The sequence below is a fragment of the Onychostoma macrolepis genome, chromosome 19 (genome assembly GCF_012432095.1).
Source record: "Onychostoma macrolepis isolate SWU-2019 chromosome 19, ASM1243209v1, whole genome shotgun sequence".
Lineage (NCBI taxonomy): Eukaryota > Metazoa > Chordata > Actinopteri > Cypriniformes > Cyprinidae > Onychostoma > Onychostoma macrolepis.
In genome coordinates this window covers 17,846,733-17,869,620 of record NC_081173.1, presented here as the reverse complement: position 1 = coordinate 17,869,620, position 22,888 = coordinate 17,846,733, and the positions used below count along the sequence as shown (strand labels likewise).

The 22,888-nt window shown below is 37.7% G+C and overlaps 1 protein-coding gene across 1 annotated transcript in view; it reads left to right on the top strand.

The window, feature by feature from the left end:
• csmd3b (CUB and Sushi multiple domains 3b) overlaps positions 1–22,888 on the top strand; it is a 420,302-nt gene that overhangs the window by 309,511 nt on the left and 87,903 nt on the right. The window contains 5 exon segments of the mRNA XM_058753321.1: positions 14,080–14,193; positions 14,804–14,899; positions 15,851–16,054; positions 19,613–19,737; positions 20,810–20,906. Of these exon segments, the coding sequence (XP_058609304.1) occupies positions 14,080–14,193; positions 14,804–14,899; positions 15,851–16,054; positions 19,613–19,737; positions 20,810–20,906 (636 nt within the window).

Sequence of the window (22,888 nt, the reverse complement as noted above, 5' to 3'; positions counted from 1 at the left end):
GTGTGATTATGAACATGAAATTATCCAGCCATGGCTTCCTGTTTCACAGAAATATAAATAGGAGGGAAAACAAAGCCCAAATTCCCTTAATCATCCATCAAAGAGTAAAACCTAAGAATATAGTTCTGATGTTCAGAACAAGATTGTTGAGCATCACAAAATAGAAAGTGGCTGTAAGAAAAGAGTTAAAGCATTGAAAATCCCCATTTCCACCATCAGGGCAATAATTAAGAATTTCCAATCAACATAAAATGTTACAAAACTGCCTGGAAGAGGACGTGTGTCTATATCACCCTAATGCATGGTGAGAAGGAGAGTTTGAGTGGCCAAAGACTCTTCAAGGACCACAGCTGGAGAATTGTAGAAATTAGTTGAGTCTCAGAGTCAGAAAACCTTTAAAAAAAAATTGTCAAACAGCACCTACATCACCACATGTTGTTTGGGAGGGTTTCAAGAAAAATTCTCCTCGCTCATCCAAAAACAAACTCCAGCATATTCAGTTATCAGACACGACTGGAACTTAAAATAGAACTGGCTTCTATGGTCAGATGAAACTAAAAAATTAGATTTTAGCCGCAAACACTCAAGATGGGTTTGGTGAACACAGGGATAAAAAGTAACCCACGTGTACAATTAAATATACTGCTGTATTTTTGATGTTGTGGGCCTATATTTCTGCTGGAGGTCCTGGACATCTTGTTTAGATACATGACATCATGGATTCTATCGAATACCAACAGATAAAAAATCAATAAATGACTGACTCTGTTAGAAATCTTATAAAGGGCCATGTTTAGATCTTCCAACCGTACAATAATCCAAACACAAACCTCAAAAACAACACAAAAATTGGTCACTGAGCACAGAACCAAGCTTCTGCTGGCCATTCCAGTCCTCTGACCTGAACCCTATAGAAAATGAGTGAACTGAAGAGAAGAAGCACTGTCATGGACCTGGGAATCTAAAGGGTCTGGAGTGATTCTGGATGAAGGAATGGTCTCTGATTTCTTGTCAGGTGTTTTCTAACCTCGTCAGCCATTATAGGAGCAAATTTAGAGCTGTTAAACCGGCAAATGGAGGTTTCAAAAAGTATTGAATAAAAGGGCCAATGTGTATTAGAGAAAAACATTTTATTTCATAATGATATTTACCCCCATTTTAAATTCTTATTATCCAATGAAAAGTTAGATTTTTGTGAATTGATCATTTATTCAGCAACAAATTTTAACAGAATTGAACAAGAACATGTGACACTGAAAACTAAAGAGTAATGGCTGCTGAATTCAGCTTTAATCTAACAGGAATAGATTACATTGGGGTTATTTATATATAATAATTTTCTTATTGTTTTGTTGTTTGTTTGTTTGTTTGTGTTTTTGTGTTGTTTTGTTTTATTTTTGTTTTTTTTATGTATACATGGTCTCCAGACCTCAAGGACTTTTAGCCTTGTTAACTAGTCAAGTCATCAAGGTTACTGTCAGCTGATTGCCAGGGTCAATGCACCTGTAAACATGCACAATCTTGATGGCATTATGGCTATTGTCCAGGTAATTAGCAGGGAAGCAGATGTTATTCTGTCAGAAAACAGTGAAGGTTATACGTCCGTACCACTTGAAGGAAATAGGCATATATCTAATTGACCATGCAGGGTGACAAGGTCCATTATAATTATCTAAGTGCTTACACCACCAGAATAGCGCTCTGATGCGCAGTAAGACAGAACAAACCTGTCTTCAGTGGTAATTGCAAGCTTGCGTATGCAGTTCACAAGCACACATGCTTCCAATTACATAGTCTTGCTTCTCATACAGTTATTTGATTTGCTGTGCGAAAAGTTCAGTTTTGTAGCCATGACAGTAAAAAAGAAATGTGTAAATGTTGATGTCAGTCTGACTATAGATAGAGTCCTAGCATGGTGTAGCGGCAGTAGCAAACACAACTGTACTTTCATCATCAATAAATGCTTTTATCTACGGTAATTTGGAGGACACCTATTAGAGAGACAATGGTACGAGGCACTTAACTTCTGGAGCCTTGCTCAAGGGTACGGTGATGATAGTTCTTATTTTGAGGGATTGGCTACTACTTTACCAGAGGTTTAACCCTCAAAGACTCTCACTGCTAATGATAATGAACTTTCTTGAATCTACCATGAAAGCAACTGGTTATTAAAATATGTATATAATAGTGCTGGGCGGTATACCGGTTCATACCGAATACCGGTGTTTATTTTTCTTATGATATGAATTTTTAAAATACCGCAATACTGGTGTTATTTAAATAACGTTCGGAACGCGACACACTGTTTGAGAGGGGTCTCTTTTCACTATTGCATTGTGGCAAGAACACAGCTGTATGTGTTACTAAGTGTGTTCTGAAGCTGTAGAACTAGTAGAACGTGATGACACAGAAGAACTCATCCACAATATCCACCGCGCGCCGCCACCAGCTCCCGTGTCTCACACACAGGAGCGTGACTTTAGCACTATATTTAGCAACTTTCAGACCCTTTTAGCGGCTTTTTCCCCCATAGAATATACAAACTGACAAACCTAGCGAATGTTTTGGATAAACCTTAGCTATGGTTCAGTTGGAAGATGTCGCCAGTGCTGCCCCGCGAGCGCGAGATCTGACTCCCAGCGCAGCGTCGCGTCTCTCTGCGTCTGTTCTGAGCAGCGAGCGGCAGAGAAGCACCGCATTCATTTGGCCGTACCGCGACTGTTTGGAATTATAAATATGAGCATAGTTCGTCTGTTAATATTATGCACTTTTTTTTTTTTAGTTTACTCAGACGCAGGCAGTGCGCTGCATGAGACAAAAAAGTAATATAGCCAAAACCACCGCATAGCCGCTCTTTAGTATAACGTTAGATGCATGTTGATTTTATCAGACGATGTCGTGATTATAAATGAGAATGGCTCCTGGTTAACATGTATTAATGGGTCGTGTTTAGTCACTATTTAGTGTGGAGTTTTTCTACAATATTCGCTCCTCATGACAGTAAAATAGGGCATTCTAAGTCAATCTACTGCAGTTTTTCCTCTCTCAATCAGTAGAAAATGTGGTTAACACCCGATCATGCATGAAAAAAATAAATACCGTCATATACCGTGAAACCGGTATAATTTTGAAAAATACCGTGATATACATTTTTGGTCATACCGCCCAGCACTAGTATATAATAGTAATAGCAAAGTCAAAGTCAGTGCATAATTTTCATTGGGATGGATTATTTTGGATTGTTAGATTTGCTTTTTTTTTTTTTTTTTTTGTTATAACATTAACAACAGTTTCTATTTTATTGTACTTTAAAATAGAATTTATTCCTGTGATGCAAAGCTGAATTTTCATCAGCCATTACTCCAGTCTTCAGTGTCACATGATCCTTCAGAAATCATTCTGATTTATTATCATTTATTATCAATGTTTAAAACAGTTGTGCTGCTTTTTTTATTTTATTTTCTGGAACCTGTGATATTTTTCTGGATTCTTTGATGAATAAAAAGTGAAAAAGAGCAGCACATTCAAAATATAAATATTTTCTAAAAATATGTCTTTACTATCATATTTTATCAATTTAACACATCCTTGATCAATACAAATATTCATTAAATACCATATATAGTGCTGTCAATTGATTAAAAAAATTAACTAATTAATAACACATTTTTTCTGAAATTAATCACAATTAATCCCACCTAACATTAAAGTTTAAATATACTTTTATATTGCAATAATTTTATATTCAAATGAATGTAGCAGCAGCATAGACACAGTGTACTTTTTATGACTGAAGGCCAGTATCACTGATACCAGTACTACTGATGTCTCTATGAAATTTTCTTTTTCCTAATATTTAACCATTGACTATGGCCATTCAACATAAATAATCATCATAAGAATTTCTTTTTTGCTCTGAGAAAAAAAATATACGTAGGCAAGGCAAGTACATATCAGAATACAGTATAACTGAGCTATCAATATAAACACTTATTAGGCTTTAAAAAGTTATAAAACACTAAATGCAAAATTAAATATAGATGAATCCTTAAAGCTACAAAAGTTATTGATTTCCTCGTTTTTTCTTTCTTTGATTAATAGACATCACAGCAGCTGGGTTATTAGGTTTTTTTGGCTGCAGTTACTTTAAGAGTTGCCGCTGCTGAACGGGACGTGGATCTGACATGCATCGTTCTCACAACTCTTTACCTTTTCTGACCCACTTCTGGTCTTAAAGTTTCTACTAATGAGCTGACGAGTTGAATCGGGTGTGTTAGATGAGGGAGACCATGCCGGGGTGCTTCAGGACAGTTTTGAAACAACTACATTTCAGAGACATGTTTTTAAATGTGACTCATATTTAACAAAATCTTACATGGATGCACAATTTTAAAGCAGCTTTAATCACCTTTTTGGTAACTTCATGACTTAACTGACGACAATACAGCGTGCGCCGCCATATTTGTGCATGAGATTAAAGAGCATGTGTTCTGAGCACAGTATAACAGCTGACAGGACAGGAAAATTCATTTTTTACTGTATATGGCCCGACGACATCTCATCTGACCGCAGTTTACGGTTGTTCTGCTAAAGCTCCTTGTCACCTGTACCTTTTCCGCTTTCATTTGACTAGCTCCATTTTTTTTTTTACTTGCTAAAAATATTGAGATGGAAGATTCACTGTTGCATTTTTACAAAATATGTAAAACATTGGGTCTGTGAGGGTTAACCACTACACCACACACACCAATAGCTTACTTCATTAGCCAGCCAATGTTCAGAGCTGCCTCAAGTGTTTGTTTCTCCCTCAATTTAATGTAATGACAAAAAGAAAAATCTTTTCACCTGCTGCAATGTCTATGTTTAGATATAAACAGACTTTTAGAGCTACTCCCCTCCCTTTTCTCATTCTCTACATCTGCGTGCAGCATGTGTTGATTCCTCTGTCCCCACCATGTGGTGAGCGGGGAAGCTGCTATCTATCCTCGGCACACGGCACTGCAGATAGAACATCCTTCACTGATAACAGGTGCACAGGTGGCGGTGCATTTTCGCTACACTGCTGTATTTTCATTCCTGTCTGGATATTTTGTGTCTCTGTGTGTGTGTATTGGACAAGGGGTTCAGGGTTCATACGTGTTATCTATCAATTATTCATATGCAGGGGAAATAGCTTGTGGGTCGTGTTTACAGGATGATATTTCATGTGTGCAGTGAGACAGAACAAACCCTGAACCTTTGTGGCGTTATTGGATACAGATATGAAGCGCACAGCTGAAAGAATATCGTTTTTAGAGAAGTCAAGTTTGAGGTTTGAACGTTTCTGCTGATTTGTCAATCTACAGTGAAGTAACTTCTCGCTTGCACATCCAATGAGCCCTGCGGAATCTCCCACCTCAAAGAGATCCTGGCAGATTGTGCGAGAGCATCTCTGTCCCTACGGGACCAGGCATTGATGTGTGAGGCGGATGTCCAGCCCATGCCTGCAAATCCAGACAGGTGTGCTAGGAATCAGAGCAAAGACCTCTGCCTTCTAGCCCCGAGCAAGAAGATGGCCCTGGGGTATAAATCTCTGCTTGAGTGACCCCTCTCCTCTGAGTCTAACTGAAAGCCACTCGATGTAAGGAGAGAGTCTAATAAAAGAAAGACATGGAGAGGCTCGGACAGCATACTGAACAGTGATATGTGCCATATGAACTGTATTGCCCGGGTGTGCGTGCACGTGTCTGGATCTGTGCTCATTAACTCAATCATGTATAGGCTACTCGTGCATCTAGAGCAACGATGATCTGACCATTCATTTCCATGGAAACAGCACGTCTGCTAAAGCAGTGTTTGCCTGTCTAAGGCAAGACATCTGAACAGTACCTCCATTTTTATGCAGGGTTGATGCCTCACGCCTAAGAATGCCTGAGCTTTACACCTCAGCCAGGGTTACTGTAGTTGTGAATTGTGGTGAACCTGTAGTTTAAGGACCAATTCTCACTATTAACTAGATGCTTATTAGCATGCATATTACTAACATATGGGCTGTTTGTTAGTACTTTTAAAGCACTTATTAACAGTGTTGGGGGTAACGCAAGTTACTATTAAAGTAACACATTACTTTTTAATTTAGAGGGAAATATCTAATAATAATAGATATAATAAGTAACTCCAGTTTCTTTGTTTCCCATGTATTGACTGACAGCTCTCGTGTTGCCATGCTGAGAGAAATCGGGAGTGATGCCTGTTTCACACATGCTCTGTTTGCAGTGCGTATGCGGTCCGCGCCTGTTTACCACAAACACAACATTTATCCATTATTTTGATTTCAAATCCAAATGTTGTTAGCGTACTTAAAGTTATTTTTCAGCATTGTAGTGATCCTCTTTTATCACAGTACAGTTATACAATCTTTCGTAGGCATATTCACGTTTAAACTCAATTAATATAAACAACGTATTAAATGCATTTGGCTATAGATTTGTATATTAAGTTGCTCAAGCAAGTGGAAACACATTTAAACACAGCAAATAGCCTTCGTGCCTTTTACATTTAAATCTTTATTACAAACAGTCCCAGGGGTCTTAAAGAACTTTGTTTTTCTACCTCCACAAGACACAAGTGCATATGTTGCCTTGTTTATCTAAAAGTGCACTTTTCTTTGTTTTAAACCTAGCCAAAAAACCTGTGAAACACAGAAGACTTTAATTATATCTATTTTTTGTGAAATTACTGCATTTCCATGTCAATGCATGTTCATTTTTACTTTGAACAAAGCACTGTTACTTTAATTCAGCGTGTGCAGCACAGCAAAAATAGATTCGGTGCGGAAACGATCTCTGCACTGCTGCAGACGCACCGCTCCAGGAATGCACTGCCGGTGTTCTGTCGATTTGTGCTACCCTGTCAGATTTTCCTACCTCCCATTAAAACAGTAGGTAGTACAATTCGACAACAAAAAATGCTAACTGTCAAATTATGATTTATTAATGTCTACACCTACCACAACCCTAAACCTACCCTTACAGTAATGCAAATACAGTAATTATGTTTTATATTCACAGTTGTGGCTAGAAGGGATACAGCTACCGGAAACCAACAATAAATAATTTTTTCTACCTATTAGATTGTTTTATTAATGTCTACACCTACCCAAACCCTAAACCTACCCATACAGTAATGCAGATACATTAAATATTGTTGTTCAGCATGAGAAAAAAGACGCAATAAGCCCTGGTAGGAAAATCTGACGGGTAGGATCACCACGTGCAGTGTGAACGCTTTAATCTGTTAACATGGGTGCGGTAATAAATACGCACTGCAAATGGAATATGTGTGAAACAGGTATAAGTGCAGAGGCATTGTATTTGCCTACCTGGTCTTATGGCATTTACGTACCTGGGTGCACTTTTTTAGCGTGACATGAAATACGTACCAAGAAGTACATATCACTGCAGTTTCCAAAATAAATGAACACTTTCACACAAATTTACGGAGTTGCGATTAATAAAGCGTAATTTTCTCACAATTACTTGAAGAATATCATGCTATGACTTAAAAACAATATTAATATGCTGAGAGATTTGAAAACTGATGCTTTTGAACGTTAGCATCGCACACATCCAGCTTCATATCTATGGGTTTTCAGAGATAACAAGTTTGTTTGGTAGCTCACGGAGTACGGAGGCGGACTTAGGAGACGAGAAGCTCCGGTTCGAATCCCGTGTAACTACGGTTCGACAAGGCAGTTAAAATCTGCGTAAAAGGAAGTTCAAATGGAACAGCTGCATAAGCTAATATGTTTTTATGTCTGTTTTGCATTTGTTAACACTATCGGGTAGGTTTAGGGCTGGATTTGGTGTAGGGCATATTTCCAACACGATAGAGCATTAACCTTTAGCGACAGTCCCCGGATATTTGAATTCTGAACCGCCGCAATACGTATCTGAAGCAACGTAATGAAAAAACAGCAATACGTACCAATATCTACGTAATAAAAACGTGCCAGGGTTCACATATTGAACCTGTGTTTTAGCGCCATTCAGTGGACATTTCTATTTCAAACTGCGGCGAAACGTGCAGCAAGGTACGTAAAACGGTGTCGCACAAAAAGTGTGCAGAGGTACGTATTTTCATGAGACCAGGTTGGTATTTGCTGTGTGAACATGATGTTACTGTAGTTCTAGACTAAATATGAACGTGCATTTACTCATCTCACCCGCATAAAAACAGGTTCACTAATCCTCAAAATGAATAAAAACAGTCAAATGCAAACTCAATTATGTATTTAATCCCATTTTATTAACCAATGTCTTTGCTACTGACCTTTTGATGATCCAATTCAATAAGCAAAAATTACACATTTGTGTTTCATTTTTGTTATTGCTGAATAGTGTTGTTATTCCTTCTCCTGCGTCATATTTTTCATACAATTTGTTTTAGTTGCACCCTCTACTGTACAGACATGAATTTACATTTCCTTCAGCCAGAGGCATATTCATTTCACTTTTGAAGTGCTTTTACATTTGTAAAAGAAGAACATTTTATATTAAAAACAAACATGCAAGCCCTGCCCAGATTTAAAAAGCAACTCAAAAGTAACGTAAAATGGCTGGCTTAAAATGAACTCAAAATTGGTTGTAAATTAAAATTCAAACACATAATTACTAGAGGCATTAGCAATCATCAAAAGGTGAACATGTTTTTAACCCAGCATTTTTTAGAGTGTACCTAAACTTTCTAAATTCTCCACATCCACCTGAGACACATCCCACCCTGTCCTCATAAGTTGTTTTCGCCACTTGTTCGCTCTTGTACATCAAAGATGGACGGCTGCAGACTAATGGAGAGGCGCTGATGCACATGTCTCCAGAGGGAAGACGCAAATCAGCAGACTTGTCCACTCCTGTCTCCTGTGTTGACCCCTTTGCAGACTTGACTGAGGGGTTATCTAATCCAGGGCCTTTTGAACTTGAATAAACACCTGAGATGGAAATCCAGGCCAGAGGTCCAAAGTGTTTGTATGCTGTCCTTGCATTCAGCCCAGCTTTATTGTACCCTCGGTGTTAATTAAGCAGGAAAGGAAAGATCTCTGCCTAGCATAATGTTCTTTAGGTAAAGAGTATTAGCTGAGGTCTTTGTTAGTACTCTACTTACTTAGTAAGGACTTGAATAAGCAGGTCATTTATGCTTTATTACTCCATATGCTTATATATGGCGGAGCACTTCGCATGTTGGGAAACGTTTTAGCTGGAGCACTCACATTTAATTGCATTTTTTTCTGTACAGTAAGGTTTATGGAACCCTAAAGATATTGGGTTATTGCCTATTATCATCTGTGCGATATGACTGGACATCCCAGTTTCATTGTAATTTCATGTATTAGACATTTTCACAGTTCCTCTGAAGGTTTTATTGAACTTAATATGAGCTGATGACTTGATCAGCCATATCTAATCCAATCTTAACCTAACCTCGAGTCATGCTTCAGGCGCAAAACATTCAACATTTGACTTTTACAATCTGAATTCATTTTTTTAACTCTCTTTGCTATGAAACTTGAATATAAATCCATATTCTATTCAATTCCTGAAGGGATCATTCAACCAAAAATGAAAAATCTGTCATCTTTTATTTATCCTCATGCTGTTCCAAATTTTTATTCTTCTGTGGAACTCAAAAGAAGATATTTTAAAGAATTTATGAACTGTTGTTGTCTGTACAATAATGGACTCCGCTCATTTTGCACCCCATCGATCTTCATTGTATAAGACTGTAATTAAAATATCACATCTTGGGTTCCTCACAAGAAAGAAAGTCAAACAGGTTCGGAACGATGTGAGGGTGAGTAAATTAACAAAACATTTATTTTTGGTTAAACTATTACCTTAGCATTAGTCTCAATATTAATTTGAGTTGCTTGTAAGGTATTTGTTTTACTGCAACAACAGGGTGATTCTATCAAGGGTTATTTTTATTTTGCTCTAACTGCAAGAACCCTGCAGGACTGGTATCCCAGCATGCTTTGCAGATTATGCCAATGAAAGTAAATTGAAATCATGCCTCTCTCCACCTGAGTTGTCACAGGGAGAAGGAAAGGTGTGTCCCCTCCCCGTTCACTTCTGTTTCTTTCAGAGAGCAAATTGAATTGGTGATCCAGTCCAGCTCAAGAGATGGAAAGACAGGGGGAGAGGCAGGGAACCACAGAGCTATTTTTTTATTTCTGAATTGTGTAAGTCATGAGAAAAGAGGGAAAAGGTGTGAATTAATCACAGGCCTCATTTCCATAGCAGCCGGTAAGCATCTGTCAGAGTGTGTTAAGTATAAGAGGATGTATGGAAAAGGCCAATCTACAGTGGTTGGGAGCTGTGCAGTACAGAAAGAAATGGTGAAATAAAGCAAAAGCCCTTTCTGAGAGCACATAGCATGATGAAAACAATCTGCATGTGAATGATGCTTGTCATACATGCTTTCATAACATTCAAATGCTTCTGCCCTACATGAGTGCATGAAGACATTGTAAAAAAAAAAAAAAGCACTTTCCGGGAATATGGTACGAAATGGAACTCTTTTTTTTCTTTTTCGACAAATGGTTAACAAAAAGAGAATGTTGATTGTGACAGTTTAGAAAATAATCATCAAATAAAATAGTTTAATTAAAATAATGATTAAAACAAAAGCAACATGCTATAGTTGGTAACAGTGCCACAAATGTAGAGCACAATTTCTAATTTAAGCTATCAGCTGGTTTGAGAGTTCATTTATCTAACATTCACTACCATTCAAAAGTTTGGGGTGGGTAAGTTTTTGGGGTTTTTTTTAGGGTTTTTTTTAATGTTTTTTTTAAGCATCTTATGCTCAAACACGCTTAAAAATACAATAGAAACAGTTATATTGTGAAATATTATTATTATTATTTTTATTTACCCATTTTTCTGCGTTTGAATAGAAAGTTCGAAAGAACAGCATTTATTTGAAATGCTTTTTTTGTAATAATCTAAAAATCTTTACTGTCAACTTTGATTAATGTAATACATCTTTGCCTTATAAAAAAACATTAATTTATTTATTTTTTTTTAAAAAGAGACTGACTCCAAGCTTTTGAATGGTTGTGTATCTAATAGTTCTTACAACACAAAATGGGGTTTTTGCATCTAATGCTTTAGAGTGCTTTTAAATGCTTTTTAAAGTGATGGGACACAAAGTGTACCCTATTAGTGGAAAGTGCCAATACTATAAATAGAAATCTGCCGATTAGTATTCTGTTTGTGGGCTGCTGGAGGAGTGTGCAAACTATCAGAGCTGTGAATATTGATTTGTGCATCCACTCGTTTTATCTAGTTTTTTGAGTTTTTTTTTTATTTCAATTCCTGTCAGAATGTCACAGAGATGCACAGACCATTGCTTCATCTCGAAGCACTGCTCACATGTCATGCACACATCCAGCTTCAAATAGAACTTCTCAAAAAAGGGCTGCAGGAAAGCAAAAGGAAATATAAGGAATGGCATCAAGAAGCTAAGAATGAACTGTGTATCAGGAATCACTGAACTCCAACTCCTGAGTGCTCTGTGGATCCTGCAAAGGCAACAACCTTCTCAGTTGTCTGTAAATGTAGTCTAAATGCCACCCTAGTGACAACTAGACTTTTTTTCTTTTTTTGTAAAAATACTATTTTTATAAGTAATCTTTTTAAAACTCCCTACTCAATGTGGATATTTAGAAGTGATTGCAGCTTCAATGTATTTAAATGATATTGATTTAGTGTCCTAAATGCATCAAGTTTTTTGACTCAATTTAGTAGCACTTATAGTAGTCTGACATCTGAAACACGTTATATATACTTATTTTGAGCCATAGTTCCAACTAAAATGCACTTTAGTGCAACTGTTTAGTTCTGAAACATATTTTGCACTTGACATGTATTTTATTCTGTAAAAATATATACTTATTTTGAGTTCTGCTACTTGACATTACATTTTAATGCCATATGAATATTGCATAAATACATTTAGTCTACATTTTGTTGTCCCAGAACAGTACATTTTAAGCACAATTTCTCTCAGCTTCACTATACAAAAGCAGTCCCTGACGAAGATGTCACCCTGTCTTCATCTTTAAAACTTTCCCAGAGTAGCAAAGCGGTGCATTAGTGACCCCTGGCCTAATGTAATTATAATGTGTTGAGTATGATTACAACCATGTACTACTTAAGCCTTGTACATTATTAATAGGTGTGTAAAAGGGATCTGTCTTTTGTTGAAATTCAAAATATAAAATAAATGAATAAATAAACTGTAACCTGGCACAATGTCATTGCATTTTTCTCCTTCCAAATTGATTTGTTTCTTCTCATTGCCCCATTTTGTTTGGTGCATGCGAGCGAAACCTTAACGGGCACAATTGTTTTCTGACATGAAGTGGTAATTATCTTGGCATTGCTAAAGCCTCGGAGATGGGGAAGCTCAAGAATAATGCATTGTGGACCACCGCTATCTTTCGCTTCTATTGTTCTTATCAAAGGCATAGGGGACAAAAGTACTCCCTGCACACACACTGGCAACAGACTTGATGAGCCATGATTCATTTTCTAGAGTTTGCAGCCACCTTCAATATCAGCCTAATTTTATAAGTACCCACAATGCACACTATACTGTAGTTCAATTCCAAATGTAGAAATCTGCCTGCTGCCTACATAGACACCTGCCATCTGTGGTAGCATCCGAATTGAAATTAAACCTTAAGGTTTGGAACACTCTGCATAGGCAGGAACTGTTTGGTTTGGTCTGGTTTTGCCCGTTATCTTAAATTGATCTTTAACTGAACTTGATACAATGTTTCCGTCCATTTATACACATGCAGCTTTGGTCTTGGTTTTTGCCTTCCTGAGCCAGTGGCAGTCATTTATAAGAAAAGGGTTACAGACATAGAAGTATAACAAAGTTTTCCAGTGACTTCAGTTGTGATTTCACTGGCCAATATCACTTTGTTTTTGATGTTAGTCAGTGAAATCAAACCGGTGAAAAATGCCATTTGTTGTCCAGAACTGCGCAGTAGGTGCTACTGTATACGATGCCAATAAAGCCAATCAGGTCCAGGTAATCAAGCTCTTTGTTTACCTCCAGTGACAAATAAATCTTTTTTTTTTTTTTTTCAGATTTGGTTTTTGCAAGAGTTTGATTACACGCTTGTATTACTGAGCAGAGAACTGTTTAATCACACAGTAGCTGTGCTGAGAATATGAGGCGCTCCATCGATCCTCAGAGCCCTGGTGAATCACTGGAATCTGTGCCAGATTTCAAAGACACTGTTAAGGATGTAGTCTGAGACAGCAGTGGCCCTGAAATCTCTGTCCATTCACTCCATTTATATCAACTGTATCTGTGCCCAGAACTAATTTTTGTATTTTGATGCTAGAGGTTTCTGTATTTAAAGCCTTTTTTTTTTTTCAATAAATTTCACCCTGACAACTAGAGAGAGATGCCAGTGAGGTCAGTAGAATCCATATGCGTACAACTTTTTTTCCAAAGTTTTGGTTGTTGTACAATGTTCAGTTCAATCTTCTCTAATCCTTAAGATATACTTTAGAGTAGGGATTTGATGTAATGATGATGAGTAGCATACTAATGATTTTCTCCTAATGGAGGAAACATCAAAGCATCGGACAGCAAATGAGACTGTAACAAGTGCGCCCAGTGGAGGACAAAACCAATGCACAGTAGCACTCAGCATGGTACCAACACATAATAGGGAGATGTTACAGCATGATAGCCAATTTAAAAGATTTAAATAAACATACAGGCTTATTACCTCCGAGAGCTCTCGCTGGTTTAAAATGCGCAGATCTATTGAAGAAAAATGATTCTGCGTAATGTTCTTGCATATGAGTACTTAGTGGCGTCTAATTGGGAATCTGAATATGTGTGAAGTAAATGAAGAATACAGGCAGAAAGCCTTTCAAGACACATTTGCTGTTTGTAAGCTTCCAGCTGGGATCTTAACAGTTGAGGGGTCGCTTGGGTTCGGGTAGAGTATGTAATTATTGTCATGTTATAGCCAATATTTTATGAAATATGCCTGTTTTTTTCCCCCTTTAGTTCTATTTGGACAGTTTGTCCTGTTCCAGACATCGTTGAATGATGTTGTGGACATTTATGATGGGCCAACACAGCAGTCCTCTCTGCTGTCTTCTCTCTCTGGGTCTCACTCAGGTAAAGCTCAAACCTATCTTCACATACTTTAAATTGGACGCATTACCATTCATCACAAGCCATTGTTCAGGTGTGATACTGTTATTGCAAAACATAAAAGAAGGGCACAAAGAAATAGTGTTGCATTTACTGTGCTTTAGGACTGCATTAAGTCATTTGACATCTATTCCATAGCTTCAACACACTGAATATATTCAGAACATTACAAAACAAATCCTGTTAACAAAGACATGGTCAATTTAAGAAGAAAGAAATACCATGGTAGAAGAAAAAAATAACTGCCACTCTGGTAGCAAAGCGAATTCTGTGCGTTTATCTCGTAATCTGTGTTCATCACATATGTTGGACCATCCTGTAGTAAAGAGAAGCATCCTTCAGTGGCTTTTTAGCTGAAAGGCAGTTATTGCCATTTGATTGAACAGCCACATGGGAGTTCAAAGTAAAACGAGACCTTCTATTCAGGCATTTCCTCTCTGCAAATATACGTCTCTATCAGAAGCTTTTGAAGCCAAAAGAAGCAAAAATGATGCTCAGTGCAGTGATTTTTGATGTGTGCAGATCACTCCGAAATGCAATTTCAAGATTTATTTACTCCCTGTCTGTTTTCCAGGCGAGTCGTTGCCTTTGAGTACAGGAAATCAAATAACTATCAAGTTTACTACAGTTGGACCGGAAACTGCCAAAGGCTTTCATTTTGTCTACCAAGGTCAGTTTTCAGCTCTATGTTGATATTTACTCTATTTATAAACACTATTTTGCTACTTCCTAGTCAGTATTTCATATCTGTATTTCAAAACATATAATTATTGAGGACACTTGTTTTAGTGCAGTTGAATGTATCATAAAGGTTTCCTGTAGCTTGTCTTTACTTAATGTGGCATGGAATATACTTTTTTCCCCAGTGTATTTAGCCTTTTTACAGCGTTATTTTTGATCACTGTGCTTTCTGTATTATGTTATGCTCAATACTTCACTTTTTAAATGAAAACAATAACTACACATTGGATTAAAATCGTAAAATCTTTAAAGAGCCACACAGGACCTTGAAATGTAATGCCCTGTGTTCTAAAGCATGTTGGATATCTTTCTCTGCTTTAAGCCTCGCCTACACGTCTTGATTTTGGTACTTTGGGAGTCAATCATACTGACTCAGCCTCTAAGTGACTGAACAACAAGTCCAAAAACTTGTCTGTTCCAGGTTAATTATTATATTCTCCACCTTTTAGATTGATGAGGGGTTTTGCCCTTTAAGATACAGTTATATATGTGTTTGATTTGGTTTAGCAGTGATTTAAACTGGCATTTAAAAAGATATCTGCGATGTTACAAGCAAAAGAAAACCAGTTGATTCCAGAATTCATTAACAGGTCAAGGCCTGACATTTTCAAGTTGTGTTTGTTCCACTTACTGTGGATAGTATGAGAGTTTCCAATTCAGTCTTTTTAAAGGAAGATGTTTACATTGAATAAAGGTCTTACTTTAACAGATGTCTATGTTATTATATTTATTTTTGATTAAATAAAATTCTGCCGCTATTTCACCTCAAAAGCATTGAGCCACAGTCAAGGCCATTTCATTATAAATAGAAACAAAAAAGCACTCCTTTGAGGTAAAAGTCTCTAAGTTTGCATGTTTCTGTTTTACAATCCTGTTATAGCCGTACCAAGGACCAGTGCCACGCAGTGCAGCTCTGTTCCAGAACCTCGTTTCGGCAAACGAATTGGCAACAACTTCGCCGTGGGCGCGTCAGTGATGTTCGAGTGTAACCCAGGCTACACGCTCCACGGCTCCACTGCCATTCACTGTGAAACCGTCCCTGATGCTCTGGCTCAGTGGAACGACACGTTGCCCACTTGCGTCGGTAAGCCCCTGAGAGCGATGCACAATCGATGTGGTCTTTTGTTTTCACAAATTTGGTTGTGTAACCAAGCATAGTTAGCTGAATGATACATCACCGCGAAACAAAATGCAAGCTGAAGTAAAACTGTGCAAAATGTGACAGGGAGTTTCTTTTAGGTGAGCAGAGTTAATTAAGCAGATTTTGTTGCAGTTAGCACAGGGAAACAGGCTGAGGCTGACAAAGCGTCCCTGCGAAAGCCAAATATCATGATACAAACAGACACCTCTTCAGCTGTTTACTCAAGTTTCAGAGAGGTGTTTAGTAGTATAAAAGGTCCGATTTTAACAAGCCACCTCTCTTTGTTTTGCTTGATAGTCTCTCTGCTAGTATTTCTTTCTCTCTCACTATAGATTTTGGAGTGCTATGCAGTTATGTTTTTCTTGTCATATTTAGGCTAGGTAAAAAGAAACCCTCCCCAGTACACAAACCCAAAATAGCTGAGATAGCAGGCCAAACATGTGGCAGTATGCTAAGACTGGCTAATCGGCTAGGTAACTGTGTGTTAAGCAGTCAGGCTAATCAGTTAGTAGGCTAGCTGTATGGAATATATATAAAAAAAACTTTATGTAATGTGATTTGTGACACAGTTTAATTTATTATCAGGCACTGAATAGAGTACCCATTAAAGGTTCTTTCAGTCAATAGAACTGAAGGGTTTTCTGTATGTTTATATTAGCAAACTATGATGTTAGTATACACTGCTATTTAAATGGTTTCAGTAGGTAAGTTATTTTAATGTATTTGAAAGAAGTCTCTTATGCTCACCTGCTGCATATGTTTGATATAGTTGAGCAAAAATGCAGTAAAACAGTAATCTTACAACTTAAAATAACTGTTTTCTATTGTAATATTTTATTATTTTTCAAATGTAATTTCCTGTGATGGGAAAGCTGAATTTTCAGTAGCAATTACGCCAGTTTTCAGTGTCGCATGATCCTTCAGAAATCATTCTAATATGCTGATTTGGTGCTCAAGAAACATTTTGTTGTATCGTCTATGTTGAAAACAGCTGTGCTGCTTAATATTTTTGTGGAACCCATGATATTTGATGAATAATGAGTTTAAAAGAACAGCATTTATTTGAATTTTTTTACTATAGAGTAAAAGCCTTGACTGTCACTTTTGATCAATTAAATAAAAGTGAACACTAGTATATATTATCCTATTATCCATTTAAATCTACTCTAAACTAAATTTGAAGTAAAACATTTTTCCTCCAGTGTTTCAATACGATAATACGAAAACTAGCGTGTTTTTATTAGTTGCCACCTGCCGTTCAAACAGCTGCCAAGACACAGTCATAGGCCGCATTTACACGGCATGGTTCAAGTGACCCAATTCCGATTTTTTTCCTCCCATGTGGCACAGATCGGATATGGCCCACGACCGTGTAAGCAGGAAAAAAAATCACATGGATTCCGATATTCTCCAATCGGTTTCAGGCCTCATTCATATGTGGATATAAATCATATTTGAATCGGATACGTGCATTTGCACCTGCAGTGTAAGCGGTCAGATCGGATATTCCCCTGTAAATGCGACTCCTACGTCATTAAAAAGTGAGTTTTTTGAAACATTTTGCGGTAGACATACCTGTAACAAATGAAACATCTCTAGTTGAGTAGCAGAGTATTAATTTCATTCGTTTGTGTTAAATAAAAGGCGATCTGATGCTGAATGTGTTGCTTCTGAAATCACACTGAGTGCTCCTTGCTGCTGTTGTCAGTGACGGCGTCTCGTGCTCAGATGAGCACTTCTGTCCCGTTCGTTCCATTGAAACCACAAAATAAAATGCACACAAACATGTCCCTGCTTTTGATATACAATCACTGATGAATGCATTTGGTTTTAATTACTAAAAAAACATAGACGATGTGACACGCTTAACAATATCTTTCACAAGTTCCATCTGAGTATTATTCCACTCGCTGTTTTCAGCGGAGCTGCGTACATCACTGTCCTGAAGAATTTGTACCAGGCTATATCATTTTGATGTATAGATGTAACTATTGCATTAAAAACGTTTCTATATGAATTCCATGTCAATAAATTAAACTCAATGTACTATTCAAATTGATTTGTGATGTCATATGCTATTTTTGGCTTGCTTCACCAAGTGCAGTGTGAAATGCACACATCAGATACGGGTCACTTTTAAAAGAAATGTAAGCACGTCGTCCAAAAAATCGGATATAGTCACAAAATCGGAATTGGTCATCAAGACTTGCAGTGTAAATGCAGCCATAGAGTCACACCTATGTTATGTTCAACCGTTCTTATGTAAGGCATCTGCTTTATTGTGTCACAATTTGTTTTATTTCTCTGCTCATCTCTGTGTATTCTGCCTGAAAGGTCAGCGATCTGTGATATTTCACATGATTACCTGAGCACATGGTGCATTCTATATATCACTCGTTAAAAATGAATGACCCCAAAATTGCAGGGAAGTGAATTTGGTTAATAATTTAAGAATCTGACACAGATATATTGAGCCCTGCTCCATATCTAGCCTCCCTGTTTCTTCTCGCTCTCTGTCCCGCTCCCTTTCTGCTTTTTTTTCGGCAACGTGGCACATCAATCAGGATGTCCCTACCCGCTCGTAGCTGTTTAAACAAAGTGATTGGCTTTGACCTCTAGATTATCCCCTTGTCCTTGACAGATAGCATCTTACCTGAGCATAGGATAACAAAGACAGTTCTGCCCTGCCAGTGTCAGATAGCAGCCTGTGCTTTGTTATTGACAGATCCAGTCTGTGGCTTCTGCTATAGACAATAGTTGGCAGCACTTCAGCAAACAGGAGAAAATTGCTAAGTCAGGCTTCTCCGGTGGGAGAGATGTGACATATTATGCATTATTTCCTAACGTATCTATGCTACGGTGTGCTTTTTAAAGGTTCTCCTAAAATCAAAATTCTGTCATCATTTTCTTGCCCTCAAGTTGTTCCAAAATGAGTTTATTTCTTCTGTTGAACACTCTGTTGAAAAATGTTGGTAACCAAACAGTTGATGTAACATTGACTTAGTATGAGAAAAAAACAACTGTTTGGTCACCTTCTTTCGTATTTTGTGTTCAACAGAAGAAACTCATACAGGTTTGGAACCACTTAAGGGTGAGTAAACGGTGACAGAATTTTCAAAAACCATATCATATATCTTGTATATCTTTTTTATCATATATCTTTTCCATTGCTATTTTTCATTGTGCTCTAATACAAAGACATTTTTCATCTCATTATAATAATTATTTTTAGTTTACCTAAATGAAAACCTAGTTGGAAGCTGATTACAGGAGCATAGCAACACCTACTTAGTATCAGTTAAAATTATAAAATTATAAAATTATATTTTTAGGCGGGAAGGCATCAAGGCCTAGTCGGGAGTAATCATACAGAAAAGTTAGCTTTGATTATTCATCAGAAGTTGCTTCTCTTTTGTACCTAGGCTGATGAATTCCTTCCATTTAATTGAAAGTTAATGCTCATTGTAACACACTTTCCTGTCTTTTGATTCGTCTTTGCAGTGCCTTGCGGAGGGATACTGGCAATGCGTAAGGGGACCATTTTGTCCCCGGGTTACCCGGAACCCTACGATAACAACCTCAACTGTGTGTGGAAGGTGTCTGTTCCTGAGGGAGCTGGAATCCAAGTGAGTGGAGGAACTTGTTTGAAGTTCCTCAAATTAAATGTTTCAGACAAGAAGCGTCAGTGATGGAAAAGTTTAAACTACAATAAAGGGAATTCTTAATGTCTAATTAATTATGCATAAGGCGATGTTTAATTTAGAAATGATGGGGAGTACAGTTCTACAAACTTCAGTGCCAGTCTGTTTCTTCACCTTGCCTGTTTTTTCTGAATGTAGTAATTTTGTTGATGGAGCACTAAGAGTGTTTATTGAAATCTCACATTGTGTTTACACTGGACTCAAGCAACATGTTGCAGCTCATCCAAATACAAAAAAAAAAAAAAAAAATCACTCTCATTGTACATTGTAATCAGGGAAGCTGTCTGCATTAGAAGCATTTTTTGCAGTGTGCCTTGACTTCTGTTGACAGTCGCCCAGTTTCTATTTTTAATGCTGCATTAAAATAATACTCTTAGTGTGGATTGTTTTGCTATTAATATTCTTCAATATATATTTAAATGACCTTCACAATTATATCAAAGCCATCTGAAGTCTCTGTCCTTTTGATTCTAACCGTATGTGTTTCTAGCAATTGTAGCGACCATTGTATCAAAACAGTGTAAAATTCACACCTATAGCCTACTTCTGTTCAGAATTTGGGGTCAGTGATAGTAACAGTAATATTGTAAAATATTATTACAGTTTAAAATAACTGTCTATTTTAATTTATTATCTATTTATTTATTTTATTTCTGTGATGGGAAATCTCAATTTTCAGCAGTCATTGCTCCTGTCTTCAGTGTCACATGATGCTTCAGAAATCATTATAATATGCTGTTTACATGCTCAAGAAACATTTATTATTATTTACTGTTACATTTGCTATTATTAAATTGAAAACAGCTGTGCTGCTTAATATTTTTATGGAAACCGTGATTTCTTTAAAAAAATTTACTGACTTTACATTTTTAATGGTGGTGTATGTGTCAACCTATACAATTACCTGTAAGGTTTTATTTAAGATTTACTGTTCCTGTAGGTGTGTTCTTTTGTTCTACCAGTTCTTACTCATTTGCTTACTTTATTTATAAATCAGATCCAAGTTGTGAGTTTTGCCACGGAACATAACTGGGATTCTCTGGATTTCTATGATGGTGCAGACAACAATGCACCCAGACTGGGCAGCTATTCAGGTGAGAGTTCAACTACCAAAAAATACATACTTTTTCCTGTTTTGGGATTGATATATGTTCTTGACTGAACATATGTTTTCTTTCACTCCAGAGGACCTTCATTGTTATATAGCAGGGATTCCCTTGCCAAACGTTTTTTTTTTCAGCTGTTACAGCATGAGATTTTAATTTAATATTTCTACATTTTAATAGTCAGTTTATGGTCACAGGACATGCAGGTAAACAAATAAAATACTTCATATTTTTAGTAACAGTTTGATTTTGATTTTGATTATTTATTTTAATTTAACATTATATTTAATAATTCATAAACTCATGAGTTTGGGGTTTAAAATATGGAATAGGAATAGACTAAAGAGTGGACTAGTGTTGCTGTGGATAGAGGTAATTTTTGTAATCAAAAGGAATGAGGTTGGTTACACAGCGTTCCCCTGGTGACCGTCATTATTCAAAAATATCTCACTGCTGATTGCTATTATTGACCAATTAGAATCAAGTATTCCAGAAAACCACATAATGAGCTTGTGTTATTCAGGTCTTAATTTACATTACAGGAATAGTACATTACAGGGGCGTAGCAACCGGGGGGGATTTTTCTTTTTTTTTTTTCCAAACACACACAGTAAGTAAGTGTTATGTCGCGATGACACAATTCACGCGATCAAATTTCCATGTTATGATTTAACCTACTGTAACGCTGCAAATCAGGGCTCTACAGTGCGACCATTTCAGTCGCATTTGCCACTGAAAACGCTCTCGGTTACTAACGTAACCTCGGTTCCCCGAAATGAGGGAACGAGACATTGCTATGGGAAATACCTTTTCCTCGAATACTACTGAAGCCTTATTGAATCATGCCAGTAAAACTGGCCAATGACGTTCAAGCGCACGAAATATGAGTGGGATCCCACTCTATATAAGGCAGTGCTTGTACGTCATCCATTCAGAATCTTTGACTGAAGCAACTTGGCATTCTAAGATCCTGAGCTCTGTGACACGGCAATAACAGGAATGTCTCGTTCCCTCATTTCGGGGAACCGAGGTTACGTTAGTAACCGAGAGCGTTCCCCTTCAATTCGGTCACTCTACATTGCTATGGGAACGTATAAAATCCCGCCGTGTCACAGTGATGGAGCCTGGTTCGACAAAGTATGTCAAGTTTCACATCCAGAGCCGTAATGAGAGCGGCAATGATATTGGAGTTCTTCGTAAACACAGCTCAGGTCTACAGGACCTAGTCGAAACCAAGCTCGCAAGCTCGCTGATTGTATGGGCTCGAACAGGGGTCCCGTGAGAGCGTCAAGCACAAGCGTCAAGTCCCAAGTGGGTAGAGTAGAAGGGCGAGGAGGGTTCAGCCTTCTTGCTCCTTTTAAAAATCGTATGATCAGGTCATTTCTGCCGATCGGGCGATTTTCGACGTGCGCGTGAAAGGCTGTTATAGCGGCCACATACACTTTCAATGTGGATGGCATACGACTACTATCAAATCGTTCTTGAAGGAAGGCAAGGATTATTGGTATTGGACAGCTGATTGGGTCTTCGCCCCGCGATACGCACCAACTTGAAAAAACTCTCCATTTATGTGCGTAAAGATGTCTCGTGGAAGGAGCCCTAGCCTCAGAGATAGTGTTCAACACCCGCTGAGGAAGTGCGTCTGTTACTGGCAAGCTCCGTCGAGTGGCCAGACATGAAGTCTCCATGACTCTGGATTTGGGTGCCAAATCGTTCCTTGTGCTTGAGAGAGGAGGTCTCTCTTCAGTGGGATAATCCATGGGGGGGCTACCAGCATTTCCACCAGTTCTGGGAACCACGGCTGATTGGGCCATTTCTCGACAGTAAATCCGCGCCGTAGTTCAGGCGTCCGGGGACATGTACTGCCCGGATGAAGAGGAGGTGTCGATCTGCCCACAGAAGGAGGTCTCTCACCAGTTGCAGCAGTGGTCGCGAGTTCACACCGCCTTGGTGATTTATAAACGCCTGTC